Raw genomic sequence first — 26,055 nt, 5'->3', positions numbered from 1 at the left:
AACGATATAACATTTTCACTTTGAATCTTATTATTCATGCAGTTTATCCTTCCCTATGTTTACCAACAGAGGGTATACCTATTAAAACTTAATTTTGGCTCATATTGTCAGCACCTTTTAAAGAAAGATGCTTCTTTTCTTCTTCCAGATTCACATCTCCAACAAATACTGGACCAAAAAAAACAAAGAAATATAACTTCAGGTATGGAAGCTAAGAGTCATCTTAACTAATCTCTGCCCAGAAAAGACTTATAAGGACTAATTTGGGATTCAATTGCTATACTCTCCTCAACATAGAGAACCACAAGATTTTTAGAGAAAACACCAATTTGTAAACCTCTGTATAACTCTGAAAAAGGAGGATTTAATAATCCAAGGTTTGCCTCCACTACCTAACACATTTGTCTAACACAAAAAATTTTCTCTTCGGTGAGACATCAAAAAACAAAGAATTCCCACACATTCTCTTTGTTATCATATACTGAATTTAAACAGTCATCTTCCACTTTTTTTTTTTTTTTGGTTAAAACAACAACAGGTTTATAGAAATCTTTCTCTGCTCTCAAAATATTACTGCAACACTGCTCCCACAGAAATAATTTCAGCAACCTATCTAATTTCAGAGTTTCTTCTCATTCCTTCTTAGTCATCTATTACAAATCTCCAGACCCAGATGTTCAAGCATTCCCTGAACCCACCAAAGATAATAGCAGAGATCCATGACTCTCCGAGGACCCAAAAACAGCCTTTGAATGCAACTATCTTTTCATCAACTGTAAACAAGTCCTAAACTGTTGGCTCCATAGGGAGTCCCTACCAAGTCAGTATAAACTCTGAAAAAGGGGCAGAGGTCAAGGGGATGAGAGCTCAGCCTAAACTCTGGATCTCATCCCACCCCCATCCTATTCAAAAGAATCCTTATCAGAAAGGAACTCCCCAGCAAAAGGCCACATTCAGGAGACGTGATCTTGCAGTGACCTAGCAGATTCTGCTGAAGCTTTAGAAGCAAGGCTCTTGGAACTGTTATGAATGTGAAATATCAATATCACAACCAGAATGTTCTGAAGGAAAGGTGACACAAAGAGGGAAACCAAGGGAGATTTGTGAACTTATCTTCATTTGTTTCAGGAAAGAACCCATTTGATAATAAACAATGCAAATAATCCTGAACTACAGAAGAAATCTCTTTGGGAACCTATTTCATAGAAAATTACTTTACATCCAAAATAATTCTAATATATGCAAAACAGCCCAAATGACACTTAGAAAATAGTCTTTATTCTGGACACAAAAGGCCCCACTGTATGTTATAAATCATTATACTGCCTTAAACTCTTCCATTAGCATCTGAGACTTGTCACAGTCAAGAGAGCCAGAAACAGGATAGAAGATTCATTAAAACAGCAGCTCTGAAGTCCCAGATATTTCTCCACTGTGTACTTTGGGGTGAGTCATTTAACCTCTCCAGGCCTCAGCACTCTGGTCTGTAAGACAGGAATAGTATCTTTTCAATAGGTTTCATGAGTGCTTAATGAAAAATGCACATGAAGCATTGAGTGTGTAACAAATATTAGCCATTATTACTATCATTATCATTATTTTTATTATTATGGAGTAAAAGCCACAGATCATGTTTTGTGTTCGCCATTCCTGATCAAATCAGAGTCCCTTGAGGGCAGGAACTGAGTCTTAGCTTGGCACACACATCAGAGGGAAAAAGACAAGTGGGAAGGGAAAGAAACAATGGGGTAAGTATCACAAAGTCAAACTTAAATGTAGGTAATTTTAAATGCTATAACCAACCCTCCTCACTCCCACTGAACATGTTCAGAGTACCTGGTACATAAGGAACACCCAGTAAATGTTCATTTTCTTTGCTCTCTAACACCCAGCCTTAAGTTCATTATCTGCAGACCACACTTGGGCTTATATGAATTGTTTTCTGAGATCAAAAATTGTAACATACAGTTTGACAACTAGGAATAGACCGATAGGACACAACACAGAATGTTGTAATTTTGGAATGAACCTATTCCAAAATTGGGTATTCTAGCTGAGATGTACATTTCTCTCTTATAGCCTGAAGAATCCACAAAAAGTCTCCTTGGGACCCCAAAACACTTGACAGATGAACATGAAGCCAGAGCAAACTAGTATTATTAAGTTGTCTCACTCTGAAGCTGTGCTTTAAATTGCCTGTTCCTCCCACATCACTCATGAATCTCTGCCTGGTGGGAATCTATCAGTATGGTAAGAGAGTGCAAACATTAATTTAACTCTCAACTCTCTTCTAAAATGCTCATTTATCCAGGTGTTTAATCAGTAATGGGGGGATATATGTGTGTGTGTGTGTGTGTGTGTGTGTTAAAGTTTGTGTCAGGAAGAATCCGAACTATGCAGTCCTTTTAAAATGGTAATGGTAGATCTTTAATGATACAAATTTCTTCCTCAGCATGCTCTCTATAAGACCTTGCTACTGACCAAAGAGCAAGTGCACAATCTGAGTATTTATTTTGAATAAACAGAGGGTTAACTTCTTTAGTTTCTTTCCTAAGAGGTTAAATAAATGGGCTGGCAGATGGGTCATTTGGGTTACCTGCTGCTGTTGGAGGAAGGGGTCCAAACACCCAAATAGTCAACCAGATGGTAAAGAATAGCCTTGGCCAGCAATACATAAGCTCTGCTCCTTGGAGGAAACTACTTACTTGAAGCAGTAACTTACACCTGCTAACATCTGGAATGATTTATCTTTGTGTCATTAAGAAACACAGGCTACTTTAATTGAATAAAGTGGTTAGAACAGCCATAAGTACAAAGAGACTGAGACTTTCAACATTATGCTACACAGAAAAACATCTACTCGAAAGCCTTTGACTGTGTGGATCACAACGAACTGTAGAAACACTTAAAGAGATGGGAATACCAGACCACCGTACCTGTCTCCTGAGAAATCTCTATGTCGGTCAAGAAGCAACAGTTAGAACCCGACATGGAACAACGGACTGGTTCAAAATTGGGAAAAGAGTAAGACAAGGTTATACATTGTCACTCTGTTCATTTAACTTCTATGCAGAGGACACCATGCAAAATGCTGGGCTGGATGAAATCACAGGCTGAAATCAAAACTACAGAGAGAAATATCAACAACCTCAGATATGCAGATGATACCACTCTAATGGCAGAAAATGAAGAGGAACTAAAGAGCCTTTGATGAGGCTGAAAGAGGAGAGTGAAAAGCTGGCTTGAAACTCAACACTCAAAAAACTGAGATCATGGCACCTGATCCCATCACTGCATAGCAAATAGAAGGGGAAAAACAGAAGCGGAAGATTTTATTTTCTTGGGCTCCAAAAACACTGCCAATGGTGACTGCAGCCATGAAACTGAAAGACACGTTCTCCTTGGAAGGAAAGCTATGACAAACCTAGACAGCATATTAAAAAGCAGAGACAACACTTTGCTGACAAAGGTCCATATAGCCAAAGCTATGGTTTTCCCAGCAGTCATGTATACATGTGAGAGTTGGACCATAAAGACTGAGCACTGAAGAACCAATGCTTTTGAACTGTAATTCTGGAGAAGACTCTTAAGAGTCCCTTGAGCTGCAAGGAGATCAAAGCAGTCAATCCTAAAGGAAATCAACCCTGAATATTCATATCTGAAGCTGAAGCTCCAATACTGTGGCCACCTGATGCAAAGAGTGAATTCACTGGAAAAGATCCTGATGCTGGGAAAGACTGAAGACAAAAGGAGAAGAGGGTGACAAAGGAGGAGATGGTCAGATAGCATCACTGACTCATGAACATGAATTTAAGCAAACTCCAAGAGATAGTCAAGAACAGGGGAGTCTGGTATGCTACAGTCCATAGGGTCACAGAGAATCGGACACGACTTAGTAACTGAACAACAAAAACAATAGTGTTTATCATTTACCAAGCGTTGTTCCAAATGCATGTTATTACTTCATTTAATCTTCACAACAGCCTTGTCAAGTAGAAATACTTTTTCATTGTCCCCATACAATAGAAGAGAGTACTGAGGCACAGAGAGGTTAAATAACTAAGCCAAGATTACAGAATTCAAGCAATCTTGAGCTGGAGTCCATGCTCTTAATTCGGAAGAGTTCTGGCTTATATTAAATAAAAAGCTAAAGGGCTCACTTAAAATGCAGACAAAAAATTTATATAAAATTATGTTCATTGTGGCATTACTTATAATGAAGAAAAAACTGGAAACAACCGAAATGTCCAACAGTAGGAAAATGGTTAAATAAACCACAGTAAAGTTATTCACTTACAAAGAAATATTATCTTGCCATTAAAAAGATTTATGAAAAATTTTTCATGACTTAGAACAATGTTCCCAATGTAATGCTGAGTGGGGGAGCAATAAATAGTAAACAAAATTGTATATATGATTTCTAACCATATAAAAAGTTCAGACACAAACTGGAAGGACATATTCTCAAATAAGAAGCAATGGTTATTTCCAGGTGATGGAATTAGGGGCTTGTATTTTTCTTTTAGTGTTTTCCACAATGAACATGCATTATCCTACCAACAGTTTAAATAAAGGCAATTTCTGTCTTTTAATCAAGCTACAGGAAAATCCTCAAGCAGATGGTATAAACAGCTAAAAAGCTACTAATCTGTCTAAACTTCAAGTTGTTACTTTCCTTGGGAAACACCCTTTGAATACCAAACAACCACAGTTAGCACATACCAAAAAGAATGCTCACCTTCAACTACAGAAACTGAATTAAAATATCAGTATTTTCAATTTTGGTCAATATCCATTCTCCAATTATTTATAGGATTATTTTTATAAGAAGAGGAATGGATTTAACTATTCAGAGGCCAAAAATCCAGGAATGGATTTGCTAAAATGTAATAAGGGACAAAGTCTGACTAGGGAAGAAGAACAGCTGTTGCTAATCCAACTATTTACCCTTTGACCCTCTATCTGGCCAATAACTGAAGAGTATCAATTGTTTTCCTGTATTATGTGCTGTTTACAATCCCTGAGAGGCATGAAAGGAATTAATAATTTAGCCTAGAAAGCTGACAGCCTTTATTGGGGAGCCCCTTGTCTGTGGGACAGAAATCAGAGCAAGTAGCTGTCCTGAAGTCATAGGTCCCTTTACTGTTCCTGTTTTATAGCCTAATTGGCCCCCAAACATAAATCAATTATTTCTCCTGTTTTAAGCAACAATGACTTCTATTCTCTAACTTCCCTTGTATCAAGTCAGTCGTTGTTCTCTTGAGTTTTACAACTACACAGCAAACATGATGGCTGAGAAAAAAAACTTGGGGAGCAGGGCAGACTGGGGTTATTTGGAAACAGAAGCAGAGAAAGGTTATGCTGTTTTGAACTTCTCTTGACCTTTGACTGCCCTTGTCCCTAGCTTATGCTAATAGGCAGGGTACAGAGATGCTTCTTGTAGAAATGAACTTAGCCTGAACCTGTGCCGTAACATTGGACTCCAGGAAGCCCAGGAATCATAGGAAGGCGGCCAGAGTGTGAACAGCTGCCCATATTCTAAGCATGGCTACCCATCTGCTCTACCACTGAAAAGGGAGGCGGAGGCCTATGAATTGGACAAAATTGGTTTTCCTCATCCAGTTCCAGTACATACCACATGTCCCAAACTTGCTGTCTACAACCACTGACAAGCAAAATGGGAAATCAGCAACAATGGTATTTCTTGGTTCAAAATAAGCCAAGAATGAGCAGGCCTTCCCTATCAGGAATTTGAGGAGTAAGGGAGAAACTGGAGCCTCTAAATTCCAAAGATTCATCACAAAGAAAACCCTACTGTCCTCCATCTAATGCGCAAAAGTCATGAGGTATTAACATAGGAGACTTTACTCCTTCCCAATCAGAAGCCATAGAATTTGTAATATCAACAGCCATAACCAACACTTTCACTTTTCACTTTCATGCACTGGAGGAGGAAATGGCAACCCACTCCAGTATTCTTGCCTGGAGAATCCCAGGGATGGGGGAGCCTGGTGGGCTGCTGTCTACGGGGTCGCACAGAGTCGGACACGACTGAAGCGACTCAGCAGCAGCATAGCCCATTTCAGTAGAGGTTTCCTATTATTCGATAGGACTGAGCATGCTCATTTGAACCCCAAGACTGATTCAAACAGGATGATAAACTTCTATTTCTGCCTACTCATTATTATGTCAGATCTTTACGTATTTCAAACAGACAGACCAAAAACACTAGTAACTTCACAAAAATAACATGGGGACTACTGAAAATATTGGCCACATAAGCTAAGTACAATTTTTAAAAGAAAAATGATTTTTTTAGGTAACTCTCATTCCATACTGACATATATTAATAAAATTATGATTCAGTATCTGTTCATTCTCATGGAATGGAGAGATCTATAAAGCACAAATCTAGACAGGGATTCTATGCAGAAATGTTAAATGAGTTAGAATTACTTGGGCCAGCAGGAAGAAAAATCCAAAAATAATCTTCCTAAGAATATCAAGTACCTTTCCTAGAAGATGGGCATGAATATTTCTAATTGCTACTAAATGAAGAATAAATTTGGCTCCCATATGCTTAAAAAAGAGTATTTTTAAATAATTTCAGACTAGGAAAGGTTTTCTGATAGACTGTTAACAAATGAGAATGGGACTTAGATTTATTTTTGTATCCCTGGAGCCTAGAACTAGGCCTGAGCAGAAAACATTCAATATTAAATTGAGTTCTCAACTATCTGGCTTGTTTTATGTGTAGTTCTATCTGAAAGATCACAAGGCATGTCAGTATCTTTCCTAGTGTTAAAAAATTCTTCTAAGTGGGGCTTCCCACTGGTGGTCCAGAGGCTGGGAGTCTGCCTGCCAATGCAGAGGACACAAGTTCACTCCCTGGTCCAGGAAGATCCCATGTGCCACAGAGCAACTAGGCCCAGTGCCACAACTGCTGAGCCTGAGGGTTACAACTACTGAAGCCTGCATACCTAGAGCCTATGCTCTGCAACAAAAGAAGCCACTGCAATGAGAAGCCCATTTATTCCAACTAGAGAGTAGCCCGTTTGCCACAACTAGAGAAAGCCCATGCGCCCCGAGGAAGACCCAGAGCAGCCAAAAACGACAAATTCTAAGAAGTGCTTCTAAGAAAGGCCCATGACTCAAGAATTTACCTTTTCCTCCTCCTAAATGACAGCTATTCATAAAAGAAAGACAAAGTGAAAATAGTGTGTTCCCTCATAGGTACTGGGATGTGAGGTAGGAAGGTGGGGTAAACCAAACCTATAATCCAAAGTTGGATATCCAACTTTGTAGGTAATATCTGGTATTACCTACAAAGCTGATTCAGAACTTTATAACTTCTAGAAAGAAAAACCTATTTCCTTAATGTTTGATAATCATTATGAGACTTACTTTTGTTTTGCAATTAGTAACTATTAGTTGAACAAACATGAATTTTATACTATTAAGGTGTGTGAGGAAAATATGAGAAGGTCCACAGATGTTAGTCAGGATGGTGAGAAGGTGAACTTTATCGCTTAACTCAGCAAAAGAATGGTAACAAATAACCAGCCCCATAACCCTAAAAAATACAAGAACTAGAAAAAATAACTCTAGATCATTTCCTAGAGTCTCAATCTAAAGTACCATTTGACCTTTTAGTATTATGGCAAAATAATATGTGTATACACTGAATATTCCCATGTCCATAACCCAGAATGGTGTCTGTGACATTATGAGAGCACTATAAACACAGATGAAAAGCATCATTTAATTAAGACTTTGAAATGGTCATTCTCGTACCTTAAACTTAAGAATGCAGATGAAGATGCTTAGAAATTAAACTGTGGTATGAAGGTTATCATCTATAAATATCTAAACCTGTACCTAATCCTTCTTTGAAAGAAATGTCAAAATTAGTCAACACTTTTAAAACGTGGCTGTGGTACATACACATGCTTGTATGTGTACACAAACGAAAGCACAATTTTTGTCAGTGGTACCTTCATGGGATGATGAAAAACAAGACTAGCATTAAACAGAAATTTTCAGCAAAAAATTTTCTATTAAATGGCTAGAGTCCGACCACCAAAAAGTATTAGGAGAAGAAAAATAAAATATAAGTAGAAAAGAGAATGTCTTCCCCATAATCATAAAGTGAAATAAAATCTGTGAATAGGCGTATAAATGACACCTTAAGTTATACATTTAAAAGTACACACACACATACTTTTCTTATCCATTAACACTGGGGAACATTTAGAACTTACTAGTGCTTGAGTCGAGCTCTGCCAATTCATCCTGACAAAAGCCTGAAGAGAAAAAAACAGGAAAAAAAGATTATAATTCATGAATTACTCCAAGGTGCCTCCAAATATGAAAAGTATCATACAGTGAAAAAAAACATCCAGACTCATAAGTCAAATTTGGATTTGAATCCTGGCTCTATAACATTTAGCTACTGTAGATCCTTCTTTGAGCCTCCATTTCATCATTTTTATATTAAAAATGGAGATGGTACAGCACTTCTCATGGAGCAGTAATGAGGATTAAGTGAGATAATGACATAAAATGCTTATTAGTTAGCACAGTCTCTGGCACAGAGGAGCTCAATAAACAACAGTATAAGTAACTATGAATAAGCATGCCAAAGTTAGTTACAATAAAACATGTGCAATATGCATACATATGTAATACACATGTTGAAAGTTGCTCTGTCATGTCCAACTCTTTGCAATCCCATGGACTACACAGTCCATGGAATTCTCCAAGCCAGAATACTGTGGGTAGCCTCTCTCTTCTCCAGGGGATCTTCCCAACCCAGGGATCGAACCCAGGTCTCCCGCACTACAGACAGATTCTTTACCAACTGAGCCACCAGGGAAGCCCAAGAATACTGGAGTAGGTAGTCTATTGCTTCTCCAGGAGAACTTCCTGACCCAGGAATTGAACTGGGGTCTCCTGCATTGCAGGTGGATTCTTTACCAGCTATCATATTTCGTAGTAAATTTACAATGCATTTAATATTTGTCATGTTCTACTTATACTATCAATTATTTTCCAAAAGAAAGCAAAATATATGAACTTATAAAAACAAAAAAAATGAACTTATAAAACATCAAACAGGGTAATTTTACTTAAAATTTTCATAACTGCCAAAGAATTTTACCTATACACACAAATAGAAGCAATTCTTCCATTAATGTATGCTATTCAGGTTGGAATAAACAGCCCTCAAAGCACATTTCAGGCCCCAAAACTCTAAGCTACATCTTTCCGATTGGTGTACAACTATCACACTGAAGAGAAAAATCAAGCACAGTGAGTGCCAAATAGACAATAGGGGTTCAATACACAGTTGACCAAAGTTCTGTTTTCCTGGAATGACTGCTTACTCTCTCCAGTTTGTTTTTGACCCATCCTCAGTTTAAATATTTCCTCAGAAAAGCTTTTTCTTGCCTCCTTTACCCTCACCTCATACAAAAGGTCAAAGCTCCCTATAATAACTATCTACAATGCTTTGTACACTCATCAACAAAGAATTACTTGTTCAATGTCTGATGCCACTATGAGGCTGTTCCACTAATAATGTTCCACCATCCTAGGGGAAGGAACCTGGCCTGTCTCGTTCACAGCTGTATCCCCATTATCTCTCACAAGCCTAGTACAAAGCAGCTGTTCAATAAATATCAACTGTAGTATCTCAATGGTAAACTCAAAAATAATGGTGCAAAACTAGGACTAGATGGTTACAAGAGTATTTTGTGTCATCAGAGTCAGGCAACCAGAAGCCAAAAGAGCAACTGGGAGTCATGTGGAGAAGGATTCAAATAGCAGACTGTTTAAACACCACTTTCAAAGTCCTTGCAATCCTAAACACTCACCAAACAAACCACATTCCTTGTCTTTCTGCGCTTCCTCCTCCTTCACTTGGTAAAGAACTACTCATCATCCTTCAATGAAACGTGGAAAACAGGAGATGCTTCTCCCGTGCTCACAACTTAAATAACTGCCTCCTTCACAAGATAGTGAATTCTTCAAGCGTAGTGACAGTGCCTCATCCATCCACAGAACTGTTTCTATGCCCACAACAGTTGCCACTGATACAAAATGTAAGGTGTTCAAATGTAGGATGAACAAAACAGAAAACACTACCCTGTCTCTAGATCAAGGGAAGAAAGTCACAGGATCAGAAAATCTAAGTCTGGCCTGAAAAGTGTGTGGAATGTCTAAGTGAGGAAATCTGATCTGGAAAACCAGAGTTTGGAAGGTGCTAAAGTGACTGATATGCCTAAAAAGGATCACCTTAGAGCGACTTTAAATCTTCTCTATATAAACGCCTGGGGATCAGAAAAGCTGTAGAGAGATGCCAGGCAATAAGGAAATCACTCATCATTACACATGGGTCCAATATTGAACATTCTGCCAGAAATGAAACTGAGAATAAGCATACACTTAACATAAACTGACTCAAAAATAGGACAAAAACATGGGAAGGTAGAATAGTATAATGGGAAAGTTATAGTTCAAAAGCCACTTTTGGTTTAGTCATATGATGTAGGCAAGTAACTGCTTATATTCTGGACCTCAGATTCTGGACATTAAGTGAAAGAACTATACTGGGTTTCAAGAAAGACAAAGTCTAACAACATTTTCTGAAAACAACATTTGGAACTCAAAATAACTAGATCAAACACAAATAAAGAGGGAGTGACTAAAAAAACAAAGGCAGTACTAAGAAAAACAGTTAAAGTGGGCATCTATTGCTTTTACCTGCCTAGCAATCACTCCCCCTTCTGTTAATGGCATTCTGATTTTCCTTTAGAGACTTAGCCCTTTTACACTTTCAGCTGATACGACCCAAGTAGGATGGACCCTAGCCCTGCTATAAACTGAAATTAACAGCATTTACCTGATAGGTCTGTTAAAAGGATTAAATGAGACAGTGCATGTAAAGACTTTACACAGTACTTGACAAAGTCAAAGCTCAATATATGTGAGTTGCTACTAACTAACCCCAAGGGTCCAAGACAAGGCTGTATCTATGACACCAAAGAGCAGATTATAGGAGAGTTAACTATTAATTCACTCATGACATCATCCTCAAAGACCTGGAATGGAATCCCCTAACGTTACTAACATAGTTTAGTTACTTGCTGTGATTCTTGAACCTTTTTTTATATTTTGTGCCTATAAACTGCTTGATACAATAATTCCAGAGGTAGTATGTTACTCCTGAGGAAAAGAAGAACTCTTTATATTTGCCTTGAAACAAATTCCTCCAGTGGTCACAAAAGATCCCTGATTATGAAATTCAGTAACCATGTCTATATATTCCCTCTATCCAGCCCAGAGACCACTGGCTAATAATGTTGTCTCTGGCTTTACAGATCATTACTAACAGAGGAGGTCTGAGGAGATACAGAGAACAATGTTAATCCTACCTCCTGACAACAAGTCAATGGAATGGCTATATCTGGCTACCATTCTCAAACAGTCTTACCCAGATTCTCAGAAACCAGATCTGGCTAGCAAAAGAGTTTCTAGCTACAAGAACCCAAACCACTGCTAGAAGTAACCCCTCTATGTGTTGAATTCAATTCAACACAAAGGCAAAGAAAGGATATCAGAATTGTTCAGTAAAAAGCAGACTCCTAAGCCACCTAAAAACACAAAAATAACCCCCAAACCTCCTGCCTCACAGAATATAACACATTAAACAGATTAGGGAAATATTCTGAGAAATCTAGAGCCTTTGGCTGGTGGCTTAAATTGCTTTAAAAAGGGAGAGTCAAGAAACACAGATTGGGGGCTTCCCTGGTAGTCCAGTGGTTAAGAATCTGCCTTGCAACACAAGAGACACCAGTTCGATCCCCGGTCTTGGACAATCCCACATGCTGAGAGGCAACTAAGCCCATGCACCCCAATTACTGAGTTGGCATTCTAGAGCCAGAAAGCAGAAACAACCGGGTCTGCATGCTGCAACTACTAAAGCCTTCATGCCTAGAGCCTTGTGCTCTGCAACAAGAGAAGCCACCACGGTAAGAAGCCTGCGCACTGCAACAAAGAGAAGCCCCCACCTGCTGCAAAGAGAAAGCATGCGTGCATACAGCAACAAAGACCCAGCCAAAAATAAAAAAGAAACAGACTGGCTCCTAAAATGACAGATATACCACTCAGTCAGCATGTTCATAAGCAATCTGAAATTTAGAGCAAGGTTTGTATGTTTTCAGTTGTTGTTTTTGTTGTTTAGTTGATGTCACGCTCGACTCTTTGTGACCCCATGGACTGTAGCCCACCAGACTCTTCTGTCTGTAAGATTTTCCAGGCAAGAATACTGGAGTGGATTGCCATTTCCTTCTGCAGGGGATCTTCCTGACCCAGGGATCGAACGAACCTGTGTCTCTCGCACTGGCAGGCAGATGCTTTACCTCTGAGCCACCAGTGAAGCCCATATATTCAGCTACCGCAGTTCAGCTTAGAAGCATAGAGAAAAAGGGCATGGGTCTGAGTTGGAGTCAAATCCCAGATTTGCCACTGTTTTTGTTTAATTAACTACCCAAGAGCTAATTCCTGAAATGAGGATAAAAATAACCATATTGTTCAATTGTTGTGAGTCTCATGGTGCAACAGAGGCTTGGATCTTGGTCAGGATCCTGCCAGTCAACAAAATTTGGTAAGTATATATAAATAAATAAACTACTTTATGGCAAGAGCTCCAAGTTTAGGAATTTTCTTTAATACAAAGGAAGAATACAATTCTTTAATACAATCTCTAGCTCCAAGTCTAGGAATTTTCTTTGAAACAAAGGAAGATCCAGTTCACAAGCTTTTCTCCAATAGGAGAGAATTTGGCAAAAAGAAGTGACTCCTCAATCTATGATTGGCTACCGTTAACAAATTTTTTAAATATTGATTTTTTTAATTTATATTTTTGGCTATAAAGTTACACATTTACCACAAAAGGATCTTAAATAAACTCTGAGTATTCTTTTTTTTTCCAAATGTGAACAAACAAAAGCTTGTGGGTAATGCCAGTTAATAAATTCAAGCCCAAACATCAGCTAACTATAATCTACTGTGTCTTTTACAAAAGCAAGTTAAATATTACTCTAGGAATGTTTCAATTTGACTAGAGGAAAGCAGCATGGTGCAACAGAGACTTGAATGTTGGTGAGGATTCTGCCAGTCTATTTTGAAGTCCACAGGCAAAAATTAAGGTAAGGCCCTTAAAAATGCAAAATTCTGTAATTCTAATCCAACATCTCACCTTTCCCCAGAACAGAAACCACATACTAATATCAGATTAAATGTTTTAATTAAATATGAGATATAACATTATTTCTCCTAGTCAACTGCAATTCCAAGTTTCATATACCTTAAAATGTGAGATATGAAGTGAAGCAGAGCTTCCAGAAATAAAGGATCTAAAAGGATTTTTAAACTCCTCTGCTTAATTAGGTTCCCTACCCTATGATCTCAGTTCTCTGATTTTCACACCAAATTATGGTCATGGCTACTGACCACGAATTCAGGTTTTAGAAAATTTTGTTTTCCATTCTCCCCGTGAAAAAAGCTAAAAATCTCTACCCTGGATTTGTACTGATACACAAGAGCCATTTTGCTCCTTTCCGGACCAACATTTAGTCATTTATATCAATTTCCCATCTGTTTTGTGCCCCACCCACCCCACCCCCCATCATGATTAGGTTCCCAATGAAACTGTGTCCTTCTCTCAGTCAAATCTGGTCTCACCCTAAATATCCCAAGCCAAAGGCTAAGGTATATCCCAGGATCCCAGGAAAGGTAGCTTAGTAAATGCTGAGTAACTACTTCTTTCTCCAGAAAGCAATGGTATTAAATCACATGCCACTACAATGCAGTTCTTGCCAAAATATCAAGTTCTAAGAGAAAATAAGTTTTACTATTCTCTGCCTTTAAAGTCTAAAGCAACAGTGTTGAATTCAAATAGCTACAGTGATGAAAAATGTTGTCTATCTTCATTGCACAAAATGATAGCCACTAGCCATGTGTGGCTATTAAGCACCTGGAATGTGACTAGTGTGACTGAGCAACTGAATTTCAACTTAATTTTAATTAGTCACATAAGGTCAATGGCTATTATAATGGAAAAACATAAGATTAAAAAAAATCTCCCCTCTTCTAAATTTTTTTTTTTTGGTTGTGCTGGGTCTTCATTTAGTTGCTTTTCAGATGCAAGCGGGAGCTACTCTTTGTTGTGGTGCAGGGGCTTCTCACTGCAGTGTCTTCAAACAAGCTGGCGCTTGTTACAGAGCGCCAGCTCTAGGTATGTGGGCTCAGTAGTTGTCTGCACGGGGCTTAGTTGCTCCTAGGCATGCGGAATCTCTCTGGACCAGGGAGCAAACCTATGTCCCCTGTCTTGGCAAGTGGATTTTTATTCACTGCACCACCAGAGAAGTCCTTCCTTCTTCTAAATTTATCATGACACCTTTTGGATTCTGTAGCAGCTTTAAATTAAATGAAATAAGGAAACACTTACACAAGTGTTATTTACTAACCAATTCATAAGTTCATCCATTGTTATCAGAAAGTAATTCCATTAGCCTAGCAAATATAGTCACTTATTCCTTCAAATGTTATTAAGTACCTGCCCACACTGTAGCAGGTCCTAGGCCTGGAAGATACAGGTATCAGTACAACTGAGCCTGAGTGAGTGAGTGAAAGTCGCTCAGTTGTGTCTGACTCTGTGAGCCCATGGACTACAGTCCACCAGGCTCCTCTGTCCATGGAATTCTCCAGGCAAGAATACTGGAGTGGGCAGTCATTCCCTTCTCCAAGGAATCTTCCCAAGGATCAAACCCAGGTCTCCCACACTGCAGGATTCTTTACTGTCTGAGCCACCAGGGAAGCCCAAGACTGAGCCTACGGTCAGAGAACAGTCTAAAGGGGTACAGAGTAAAAATTATAGAGCACAACAATGTGAATATACTCAGTGCCACTGAAGTGTATACTTAAAATGATTTAAATGGTAAATTCTGTTCTATATATTTAACTACAACAAGAAAAAATTAAAGCCAAATGAAAGACAGGAACTTCCCTATCTGGTGGTCCAGTGGTTAAGACTCTGTGCTTCCACTGCAGGGGATATGCATTCGATCCTTCATTGGGGAACTAAGATCTCACATGCTGTGTGGTGCAGCCAAAAATAAAAGATAGTGAAGTAAATAATATTTTAAAAAATTGATGGTAGGAGAGAACAATGGACAGACAGATTGGGACAGATGGACCTGATGAAACAGAAGCAGTGGTAAGAGCATATATTTTGACATAAGAATAGGTATGAGTCCTGGCACCATCACTTACTACTGTTAACTGAGGAAGTGACTTCACCTCTCTAAACCAATTTCCTCATCTGTAGGCTATTGTGAGGTTCAATGAAATGATACACTTAGGTCAGTGGAAAGTGCTTAGTAGTTGTAATCAATATTAGTGAGAACAGAGCAGCAACCATGGGGCCAGGGGCATGTGGAAGAGATAAGCATTCACCAGATAAACAGGGCTATTTGAGAAACGTATGCAGAGGAAGCCACATGTACGAGGCATGAACAGAAAGGGAATAATGTTACCTGATAATGTGATTTTACTGGAGCCCCAGCCAGGGCCATATCATAAAGAACTTTACTGCCACACATGGGGAGTTTTAGGCTTTTATTCTATAGGTAGTAGAGTCACTGCTGCTACTCCTAAGTCACTTCAGTCATGTCCGACTCTGTGTGACCCCACAGACGGCAGCCCACCAGGCTCCCCTGTCCCTGGGATTCTCCAGGCAAGAACACTGGAGTGGGCTGCCATTTCCTTCTCCAATGCATCAAAGTGAAGAGTGAAAGTGAAGTCACTCAGTCATTTCTCACTCTTAGAGACCCCATGGACTGCAGCCTACCAGGCTCCTCCATCCATGGGATTTTCCAGGCAAGAGTACTGGAGTGGGGTGCCATTGCCTTCTCCGAATAAAGTCACTAAGGAAAGGAAATACATGGATATACCTATGAAGTTTGTCAACACCAGCAGAAAGTAAAAGTTAAAGTCTCTCAATCATGTCCAGCTCTTTGTGACCCCATGGACTATACAGTCCATGGAATTCTCCAGGCCAGAATAGCCTTTCCCTTCTCTAGGGGATCTTCCCATCCCGAGGATCAATCCCAGGTCTCTCGCACTGCAGGCGGATTCTTTACCAGCTGAGCCACAAGGGAAGCCCCAATACCAGCAGAACTCTCACTAACTTCAATATAGTGGTTCTAATATTTTAACCAAGTAATTAAAAAGTGTTAAGGCTTAAAAGGAGGAGAGGGAAGCACTCTGAGGGGGTAGTCAAGATACACATGGCAAACCATCCACAGCTCCTGAAATTCTAGCAACTCTTCCCATTTTTCAGAGCCCCTCCCAACTCCATCTCCTCAGCTCCTTTTGGTACAAAAGGTGGCTTGGATAGAGGCTGAAAAGGAATAAATGTAGCTGTTTTTTTGGTAACAAACATTAGCTAGCCAGACCATGGCCCACCTTACAGCCTTGCAGCCTGCAATTCAGCACCAAACCCAAGCAAATACAGAAACACTTTTCTTTGGATTGGTTGAGCATTAAATTCACATCTGCCTCTTTCCTTTCTATCCAGTGAGTGGGATGCCACTTGGACCATTAGCTTTTGTTTCTCACAGGCAACCTGATAAACTATACTTCAGGAATAAAAGAAAATGCTTTTGAATACAAAGACATAACACCACAAGTCTGCACAGCAAAATCCGGCTGGCAGAGCTTCAAGCTGTACTTCCCTTTTCCACCTACAAATGTCAAGGTCACATTTTAAAAACTGCAACAAAAAACAAAGCCTTCTCCCTAATGTCATTTTCTTAACATGAAATCTTAGGGATAGAGAAAAAAGAGTAGGGGGAGAAGCCAAGGATTCTCAGTTATATAATCTATTGTGCCCATGTATTTGCTCAGCTTAAATGCTGCTTACAAGAAGTGTCTACATTTCTATGGAAACAATAAATTCCATCTGATCAACCTACATCACCTTTTATACAGTTTTTCAGGCTTCTAGCTTTGTAACTGCAGCCTTGAAACCAAACTGAAGGCAGAAAAGCCAGCCTAAGATTATGACATTTCAATTTTAACATTTTTTTTTAAAAGCAGTACAGAGCTTCAAGGCTGCGGTAAGAGAGAATCAGAAGGTGAAAACAGTTTAGGAAGGCAATTCGGTTTGATGAGTCAGAGGTCATTAGTGTTTCTATGGAAATATAGTACAGGCATTTCTCAGAAAACTGCATGTACTGTGAGCCTCTAACATTCTTCATTTACAATTTCTGGATGTCTGGAGTAGCAAAAGAGACTGTTGATAATTCTTCATTCAGCTCGGAGGTTAAATAAATTTCAAAAGGCACACATGCCATGAAATGTAGAAAATAATCTGTCAGCTGTCATTTTATTGAATCTTTACTATATGCCTGGTACTGGCTTGATTCTTCACATGAATTCTACCTGAAAGGAGTTCCTATTACCTCCATCTTGTAAGTTTAAAGAAATAACTGTAATTTGTTACATGGAAAGAGCCACAAAAGTCAAAACAAGAGAACTTCTATTCAGAGCAATTTGGCTAATAAAACACCACCTTTGCAAGGTATATATGCTCTGCAACAGCCAGATGGAAACTTGACGTTATTTCAAAAAACAAACCCTGACATTCCCACAAAAGCGGGGCCTCAGAGTCCAAGAAAAAAGTAGATGAGTCCATTTATAAACCTCCTTGAATAATCCAAGATGTCCACGTCAGAAGCAGCTACAGTAACTTCACTAACCAGATCAACAAAGCAAAGTATAAAACCTTACATGAATGAATGAATTAAATAATTAGACAAGAACTAGCATCTTTTGAAAAAAATATATGTTATTGCCAGCAGGAGTAGGGAGACTGAAGATTTTTTTTTGTTCATTGTCATTTCAAAGACTAACTGAAGAAGAGTCTCACACACCAAAGAGTTTGTTTGACCACAGACACAGAGTTTCCAAGGTCATTTCAGAACCATCTGCTGAGGGTGATATTTTTTTTTCCTCCTTCTACTTTTTTGATTGAAAATATATTGCTTTTACAAATGGAAACTTGCACATTTAAAAAATCCTAAGAACAATGGAAAATATTTTTTAGAAGAAGAATGTATATATACATATAACTGAATAACTCTGCTGTACAACAGTAATTAACACAACTTTATAACTATACTTCAAAAAAAAAAAAAATCCTAAGAACAAAACGATTTGTGTTATTAGCTCTCTAAAATTGACCAGTTCAACTGAAGGGAAAAAAATCTCCCAGACATTCTCTAAATGACTTTTAAATTACTTCTTATTAGAAACATAATTCTGGGCACAAATCTTTCTGTCATACTAGTTAATCATTAATGCTAAAGCTCAGTACCATCTCTTATGTCTGTTTCAGAAATCCATTGTGTGGCAACAAAGAGATACAACATCTTTAACCTTTCACCCCAGAATCTTTCAAATCCGAAGCAAAGCTAGTAGCTGGTTAGTCATATCTACAAAATAACCCCAAAAGAAATTTTTTTAATTATTCAAACTGGAGTCAAGATACAAGAACAACAAACAACATATGTTTATTTCACCACATAAATGTAAAAGACACTCCATAAACAGGATTAAGGGTGAAAAATTCCAATTTTTTTAATGGATTATTTTAATTAGGTTCTTCTTAAAAAGTTTAGAACAATATTCTGTGAGGATAAATTTCAACTGTAACAGCATACACAGAGTGCAGACAGCCCTGGAACTGAGGAAAAGCTATGATTCTTCCAGAATTTATGAGTCCACAGCTTTCTGATCAACCTTGCACTGCTGCTGCTCTGTAATTTCATATTTCTCTGTGTCCCTTTGAAGGGCTTGCCTTCCTGATACCTGAGCTTACATAGCTTCGTCTTCTTGAAGTAAACATCAGTGAGATGTTCTGGGATTTTTCACACCATTCAATTTCGGTGGAGATGACAATGACAAATTTCTGGTGTGAGGGACAGAGCTCAGCCACAAGTAGCAAGCTTCAGGAAAATGACCCTCCTGCCTCTGTGGTGCCCAGTGAGGAAGATCAGAATCATCCCAGAAGCAATGTTAGTGCACATGCGGTTTTCTCACATGTGAGAAAAAACTTAGAAGGGTTTTTTTTTTTTTTTTTTTGCCATGACATAACAGCTTTCCAGGCACACCTTCAGTAGGATAATACCTAGGCATTTTGGGAAATTTAACCACTCAAGTACCACCCACCATTCTTGTCACCACCACCTGATTTTGTGACAGTAGCAAGAACCATCACCTTCTTTTCCTTTTCAACCTTGCATTTAGCTGTTGAATACTTCATCTTATGAAAGGCCTTTCTGGACTACATAGCTGATTAGGAATATCTGCCAATTCCTCTGACCACGATAGTATTTCAGCTGCAGTGGGGTTCACCTTTTTAACCTTTTTAACTCTGCCACCAGCATCAAACTGCTTGGCTTCTGGGCTTTTTCTCCTTAGTATCTGGCTTCTGGGCTTTTTCACCTGCCATCTTCTAAGATGAGAAAACAGGTTTAGCCATTATTAACATCATTAATAATCATATCATTTGAGGCTCCCCTAGCAGTTCAGATAATAAAGAATCTGCCTGCAATGCAGATTGCATTGTTCGATCCCTGGGTCAGGAAGATCCCCTGGGAAGGGAATGGCTACCCACTCCAGTATTTTTGCCTGGAGAATTCCATGGACAGAGATGCCTGGTAGGCTACAGACCATGTGGTTGCAAAGAGTCAGACATGAGTGAGCAACTAACACTTTCACTTTCATCATAGGTAGTAAAGTTATTCTTATTTTCATCCTCCAAGCCACGAGTTTAAGTATACGTGTGAAACAGACTTATTTAAAAAATAAAAACCACTTTTCAGAAACTCTAGGTTTGTTGCTGCACTCTGTGCACACACAGAGAATAGGATCTTTTATTAAGTCATCACTCAGTGCTATTATTAAGATGTTGGCTTCTTGATGAAGCTACAGCATTGACCTCTGGGTCAACCATTCAAATCTTGAGATCTCGAATCAACAGACCAATGAAATAAATGATTGAGGCATGTTTAAGAGTCACAGATACTAGTCTACCCTGCCCCACTAAAATCATACTCTACTTGTATAAGACATGCTTCCTTTTAATTTTTGATACCTGTTTTAAGGTCTGTCAGCTTAAAGTTCCCCTTCCAGCATTAGTAGGCATTAGCACTAGCAGAAACACAATGCAGCATTCTTACTTCCCAATACGTATCCCAAAACTCAGTGAAATACAAAAAATGTCAGGCTTCCAGAGTGGGAAACCATTACTTGGTATACAATAAGCACCTACACCTACAGAATGAGCTCCATTCTGAGAGCACATTCATAAGTACAATTTGTTCAGAAGTCCAACAAAGTTAGCCTAGGTACCCAACTAACAGCATCATCATCTGTATAGTACTGTAATAGGTTTGTAATACTTTTCCCACACTACATTAAAAACAAACACAAAAACTGAAAAAACACTTTAAATCTTACAGTACAGTACCTTGGAAAGTACAGGGTACAGTAGAACAGTTGGCATACAGGGGCTGGCATCAAGTGAACAGGCAAGAGTTACTACTGACTGGAGCAGGGAGAGGAGGTGGGAGATGGTAGAGTGGAAGGATCGTCAGCAGTAGGAGACGGAGGGCAAGCTGCCATTGCACCCACGCCTGACGCTGATGGCACAGGTTTGGGTTCCTTGCTGGATTCAATTCTATCTACTCTCTTGAGAAAAGATGCAGTGATGTCTGGGTAGAAACACGTTCCAATCTTTGAAAGTTCACAACTTGAAGGTTCATATGTAGGAGACTGACGTACAACACTTATGTGACTTGACTTTAGCAATCCTGTTTCTGGATATGCTTCACATTCCTGAGTAAGTCAAAAGTGAAAGTCTCTCAATCATGTCTGACTCTTTGAGACCCCATGGACTATATGGTCCATAGAATTCTCCAGGCCAGAATACTGGAGTGGGTAGCCATTCCCTTCCCCAGGGGATCTTCCCAACCTAGGGATTGAACCCAGGTCTTCCACACTGCAGGCGGATTCTTTACCAGCTGAGCCACCAGGGAAGCCCTGAATAAGCTGAAATGGCCATAGTTTTTAGAATATTATAACTAGTTTTTAGAATATTAACTAGCGATGTCAAGACGAGGAGTGTACTCGTAAGGTTGAGGCAGACTGAAATGCAAGCTGGCCTGGAAACTGAAGCTGTGCTGACATAGTTACAGCCACTACCATGTCACAGTCTTCCTGTTTCCAGTTTACATTATTCAATTTTTAATCCTGCTCCACATGGTATTAATTACCCTAATGCCATTTTGCTTTATTTCCTAAAAGGCATTAAGTATTAAAATTTCCTCCCGTTCCCCACAGAGATCTACTTCGGTAGATCATGCTCAGGGCCAGCATTGCCTCCCTGTTTGCAAGGCCATGTCCTCAATGGCAGGCTATCGTCCACAGGGTCACAAAGAGTTGGACACGACTGAGAAACTGAGCTCGCACACACTGTCTCCACTGGAACAGGATGCAATAAAATGTTAATTAAATGTAAATTGTTGTAAATGTAAATTACAAAACTACGAAAGACTATTACAAAATCAAAGAAAATACATTTTATTGTACTTGAGATGACATCAAAAACTGCTGGCAGTTTTTTTTTTTCAAACTTACTTTTCCAATATTCCTAACTCCTAATTCCTAACATAATTAGGAATCAAAGGAAGGTCTGTGGTGTCATTATAGCTATTTAGTTATATAGTTATTTCATAAATACTTTATGTAGGAGTACAAATACCTACAAAATAACTGAATATTTTACGCCTTCTGGAATTACAGTAAGAACCAAGAAATGCAATGTTTGTAGAAAGACTTGAGTTTCTTAAGAGGAAATCCTATCTCAACAATTGTTAAACAAATGAAAAGACATCAGAAATATGCATCAAAGAATCTCCTTCTCAAACTACCTTGGAGTCAGCTGAATTCTCCTAGAGGATGGGGAAGAAAAGAAAAGCATGATGGTAACAATAACCCTGTATACGAGACAGCAAAAGAGACACTGATGTATAGAACAGTCTTATGGACTCTGTGGGAGAGGGAGAGGGTGGGAAGATTTGGGAGAATGGCATTGAAACATGTATAATATCATGTATGAAATGAGTCGCCAGTCCAGGTTCGATGCACGATACTGGATGTTTGGGGCTGGTACAATGCAACGACCCAGAGGGATGGTATGGGGAGGGAGGAGGGAGGAGGGAGGAGGGTTCAGGATGGGGAACACATGTATACCTGTGGTGGATTCATTTCGATATATGGCAAAACCAATACAATATTGTAAAGTTTAAAAATAAAATAAAATTAAAAAAAAGAAAAAAGAAAGAAAAGCATGGAGAGGAGGAGGCAAGATGAAGGGTGAGAAGGGAGGTGACAGAAGGAAAACCCAGGAGTAGCAGGGTGGCTTGGACAGTAAGGTCTGTGGAACCAGTGGCACTACATTGAACAGACTTTCTCCTCTCAGTTTATTCATCCGGAAAATGAGAACACCTTCGGCTCTATCCGTGTTTCCCCAAGTGAGGAGACTACTGGAAGATTTGAAGTGAACCAAGAGAAAGCACTTTAAAGCATTTCAAAGCTGTTACCTTTTCACTTCTCTTTCAACCCTTCTAATTACATCAGAAGAAAAATCTCAGTTTGATACTAGTTTCTCTATTACCCCTCTAATGCTTGCTAATCTCCCTTTGTAACTAGAAGGCCTGGTCATACAGACTTGAGCAGGCAACATCTTAACTAGAATTTAATGCAGTATTTTTTCATTAAATTTATTTTTATTGTTACCTTCTCTACAGCATATAATTTTACATATAGGATAATAACAAAATATCCTTTTAAAATAAATTTTGGGTTGCAAAGTTTTAACAATTCAATATTTAATATATTAAATACATAAATATTAGGAAATGACAAAAATCATGATAGTGATACAGAAAAAACAAAAGTTTGGAAATACTGATTTAGTGGAATAGTGGCATAAGCCATGGTAAGTTATTTTCAACTTCAAGCTTCAGTTAACTCATATGTAATATGGGAACATCACCACCTATCAAAAGAAAAGTTGTGGAAAGGATTATTTTGGATAGTTTAGCAAGAACCTGGCACACACTGAACATTCAACAACCTCTTTTTAAAGATTTTACCAGAAAGCCCTTTTAAGAGACCTTCAGAAGGCTTTGGGTGAGGGGGTGGTGCAGCCAGGTTTCCTGTGTATTAGAGACAGGAGCATTTGCTCTGGTTGTGATACTTCCCACCAAGAACCTCCAGGGACTTGGCCTTGCTTCTTACCCTGATAAAGCTGCAGTTTACTCTCCTAAAGCTCATAATTCTAGTTACAAGTGTCTGGAAGTAAATGCTTCAGAAAAGCGGTACATATCTAAATTCACTGAGAAGTCTAACCCCAAAGGGTACCAGGGAAGGCAGGGCCATTTTGTAACAGTTATCCAAGATAAAAAAAAAAAAAGGTACTTCATTTGGGCACTTTTAACAATACTATAATGAGGGGGAAGTCACAGGGTGGTCTATAAACCAGCCTTGATACTTCAGCATCAGATACTGTGCAACTAGATAGCCCAGGTGAGAAAATCCTTGAGTGAGAGTACAGGGAGACTGTTCCCAGTTTCCTGAGTAAGAGTACTTCAAGAAAAAGAACACCTGAATACTGACTTTAATCCAACAACTGTCTGGTAATAAGCACTTTACATGATATTGCCTAATTTCTCCAAACATACCTGAGCGAGGTAGTTTCAAGTCTATTCACCAAATAGGCAAAACTCCAAATAGTCAATTCTCTAAATTTACTAAAAATTTATTTTAACTATGAAGACAATTTATAAAAACACATACTGATGGGAGAGTTTAATTAGCTTTTAAAGATTTCTGCCAAATTAAGACAGACAGGATAGCAGCATTTTCTTTTTTTTAATATAAATTTATTTAATTGGAGGTTAATTACTTTACAATATTGTACTGATTTTGCCATACATCAACATGAATCCGCCAAAATGTTCAATTTGTCTCTGCTGCTGTTGCAGCTGCAAAAAGTTAGGGCAGAGAGGGGACCTCTGCTGGTGAAAAGATACAGTCTGGTTTCGTCTGCAGGTAATGGGGGAAGAGATAAGGTACAGGAAGAGAGAGAGAATAAAAGAGTAAAAAATGATAAGGTAGCAATTTAGAAGGAAACTGACAACGAATTCTACAAATTAGATTCAGCAAATTGACTTCTGTTGAACTGAACATTAGGTAAATTGGATATTTACAAACTAGTTTCAATGAGATGCATTTTGGTGAACTGGCTTGCTTATCTATGAAGTAGGTCTATTAACCTTACTTACTTTAGTTGCTAAGTCATTTCCGACTCCTTGCAACTCCATGGGCTGTAGCCTGCCAAGCTCCTCTGTCCATAGGATTTCCTAGGCAAGAACACTGGAGTGGGTTGCCATTTCCTTCTCCAGGGGATCTTACCAACCCAAGGATCAAACCCGCGTCTCCTGCATTGACAGGCAGATTTGTTTTTGCTGAGTCACCAGAGAAGCCCTTACTTATAGAAAAGGAAATTGAGAAATGTTAAATAATCTTTCTACAGTAACGCAGCTACACTCCAGGTTCTTCACACACTGCATTAATTCATTCTTCAGTAAGAAATTCTGTGTGGTGATTCTACATCCTTTCAGCACCACTACTCTGCAGGAGAGAGAGGTTTTAAACCCAGGTCCAACTAAAGCTAACACACGTAGTTAATCACTATATCATAGTAACAGTTTGCTGAAATAATCTTAAATTGCCACTCACACAAATACAGTTTGTCTACCATACTACAACGACTATTTATTCTACCCTCCTGAAAAAATTTGTACCTGCTATTCAGAGGTCGAGTGGCACAGCTGCCAGACTAAATTGGAACACTTTCAAGACAAAAGTCAAGATTTTAGAGACATTATTACTTCATTTAGGCTGGACAATCATGATTTCAGATCAAATTTTGCACAACTAGAACTTCCTGAGAACCCCCACTACCATCTTTAATGATCCCACACTGACAATCCCTGATGTGTGTGACACACACACAGAGGTATATAATTTTATGATCAATTATTTCGATCAAAGTGTAAGCTAATCTTATTAAATAAATGTAAAAACTAAAATAACCCTAGAGCCTACATGATCTATATAAGACATCAGTGCTTGCTCAAACTATTTGTCTTACTGCTGGGCTCTTCAGGGATTTATCACATTTATGATGCTAGGAGAATGTCCTATCTCACCTACTGATGCATAAAATCTGACTTTTCTTACATTTTTAACTTTCCTTCTATTAATAAGATAGTAACTCAAGGCTCTCTAAACAACTGAAAATATATTCTGCCCTTTTTGGTAAGCAGACAAATTCTCTACTCATAGATCTTATGACATAGCCCAAATATAAAGCACTTCTGACGTGACGTGAAGTCGCTCAGTTATGTCCGACTCTTTGTGATCCCATGGACTGTAGCCTACCAGGCTCCTCTGTCCATGGGATTTTCCAGGCAATAGTACTGGAGTGGATTGCCATTTCCTTCTCCAGGGGATCTTCCCAACCCAGGGATCGAACCCAGGTCTCCCGCATTGTAGACAGACACTTAACCATCTGAGCCACCAGGGAAGTTTTGTCTGAGGATAAATAGGAACTTTCATTAACAAAGCTACCACTACTGTAAAATATTTTAAGCATGAATTAATAAGCTGTTACTTTTAAACAGCATTAAACGTTTATTCTGATTTCCCAGCTGGGTTCAAAAATCTCTGTGTTAAAATGGGGAAAAGAGATCTTTACAGCAAATCTGAATACTGCAAACTGACACTCTGAAAAATGTCACCCTACTTTAAACCTCCTCAAATACATATTTTGAATGCTCAATGAAGAAATGACAA

At 38.8% G+C, this 26,055-nt stretch overlaps 1 protein-coding gene and 1 pseudogene across 2 annotated transcripts in view; both read right to left on the bottom strand.

Moving 5' to 3' along the window:
• The window catches only part of NR6A1 (nuclear receptor subfamily 6 group A member 1), a 226,543-nt gene that overhangs the window by 185,586 nt on the left and 14,902 nt on the right, over positions 1 to 26,055 (bottom strand). For both annotated transcript variants that reach the window (XM_070379006.1, XM_070379007.1), the window contains exon 2: positions 8,262 to 8,303. In XM_070379006.1, the coding sequence (XP_070235107.1) occupies positions 8,262 to 8,303 (42 nt within the window). The remainder of the gene's footprint in view (positions 1 to 8,261; positions 8,304 to 26,055) is intronic.
• LOC102286368 (large ribosomal subunit protein eL6 pseudogene) lies at positions 18,743 to 19,579 on the bottom strand (annotated as a pseudogene).

This window comes from Bos mutus, chromosome 11 (assembly GCF_027580195.1).
Source record: "Bos mutus isolate GX-2022 chromosome 11, NWIPB_WYAK_1.1, whole genome shotgun sequence".
Lineage (NCBI taxonomy): Eukaryota > Metazoa > Chordata > Mammalia > Artiodactyla > Bovidae > Bos > Bos mutus.
The sequence above is the reverse complement of the archived record's forward strand: the minus strand, read 5'-3'. Positions and strand labels throughout refer to the sequence as shown.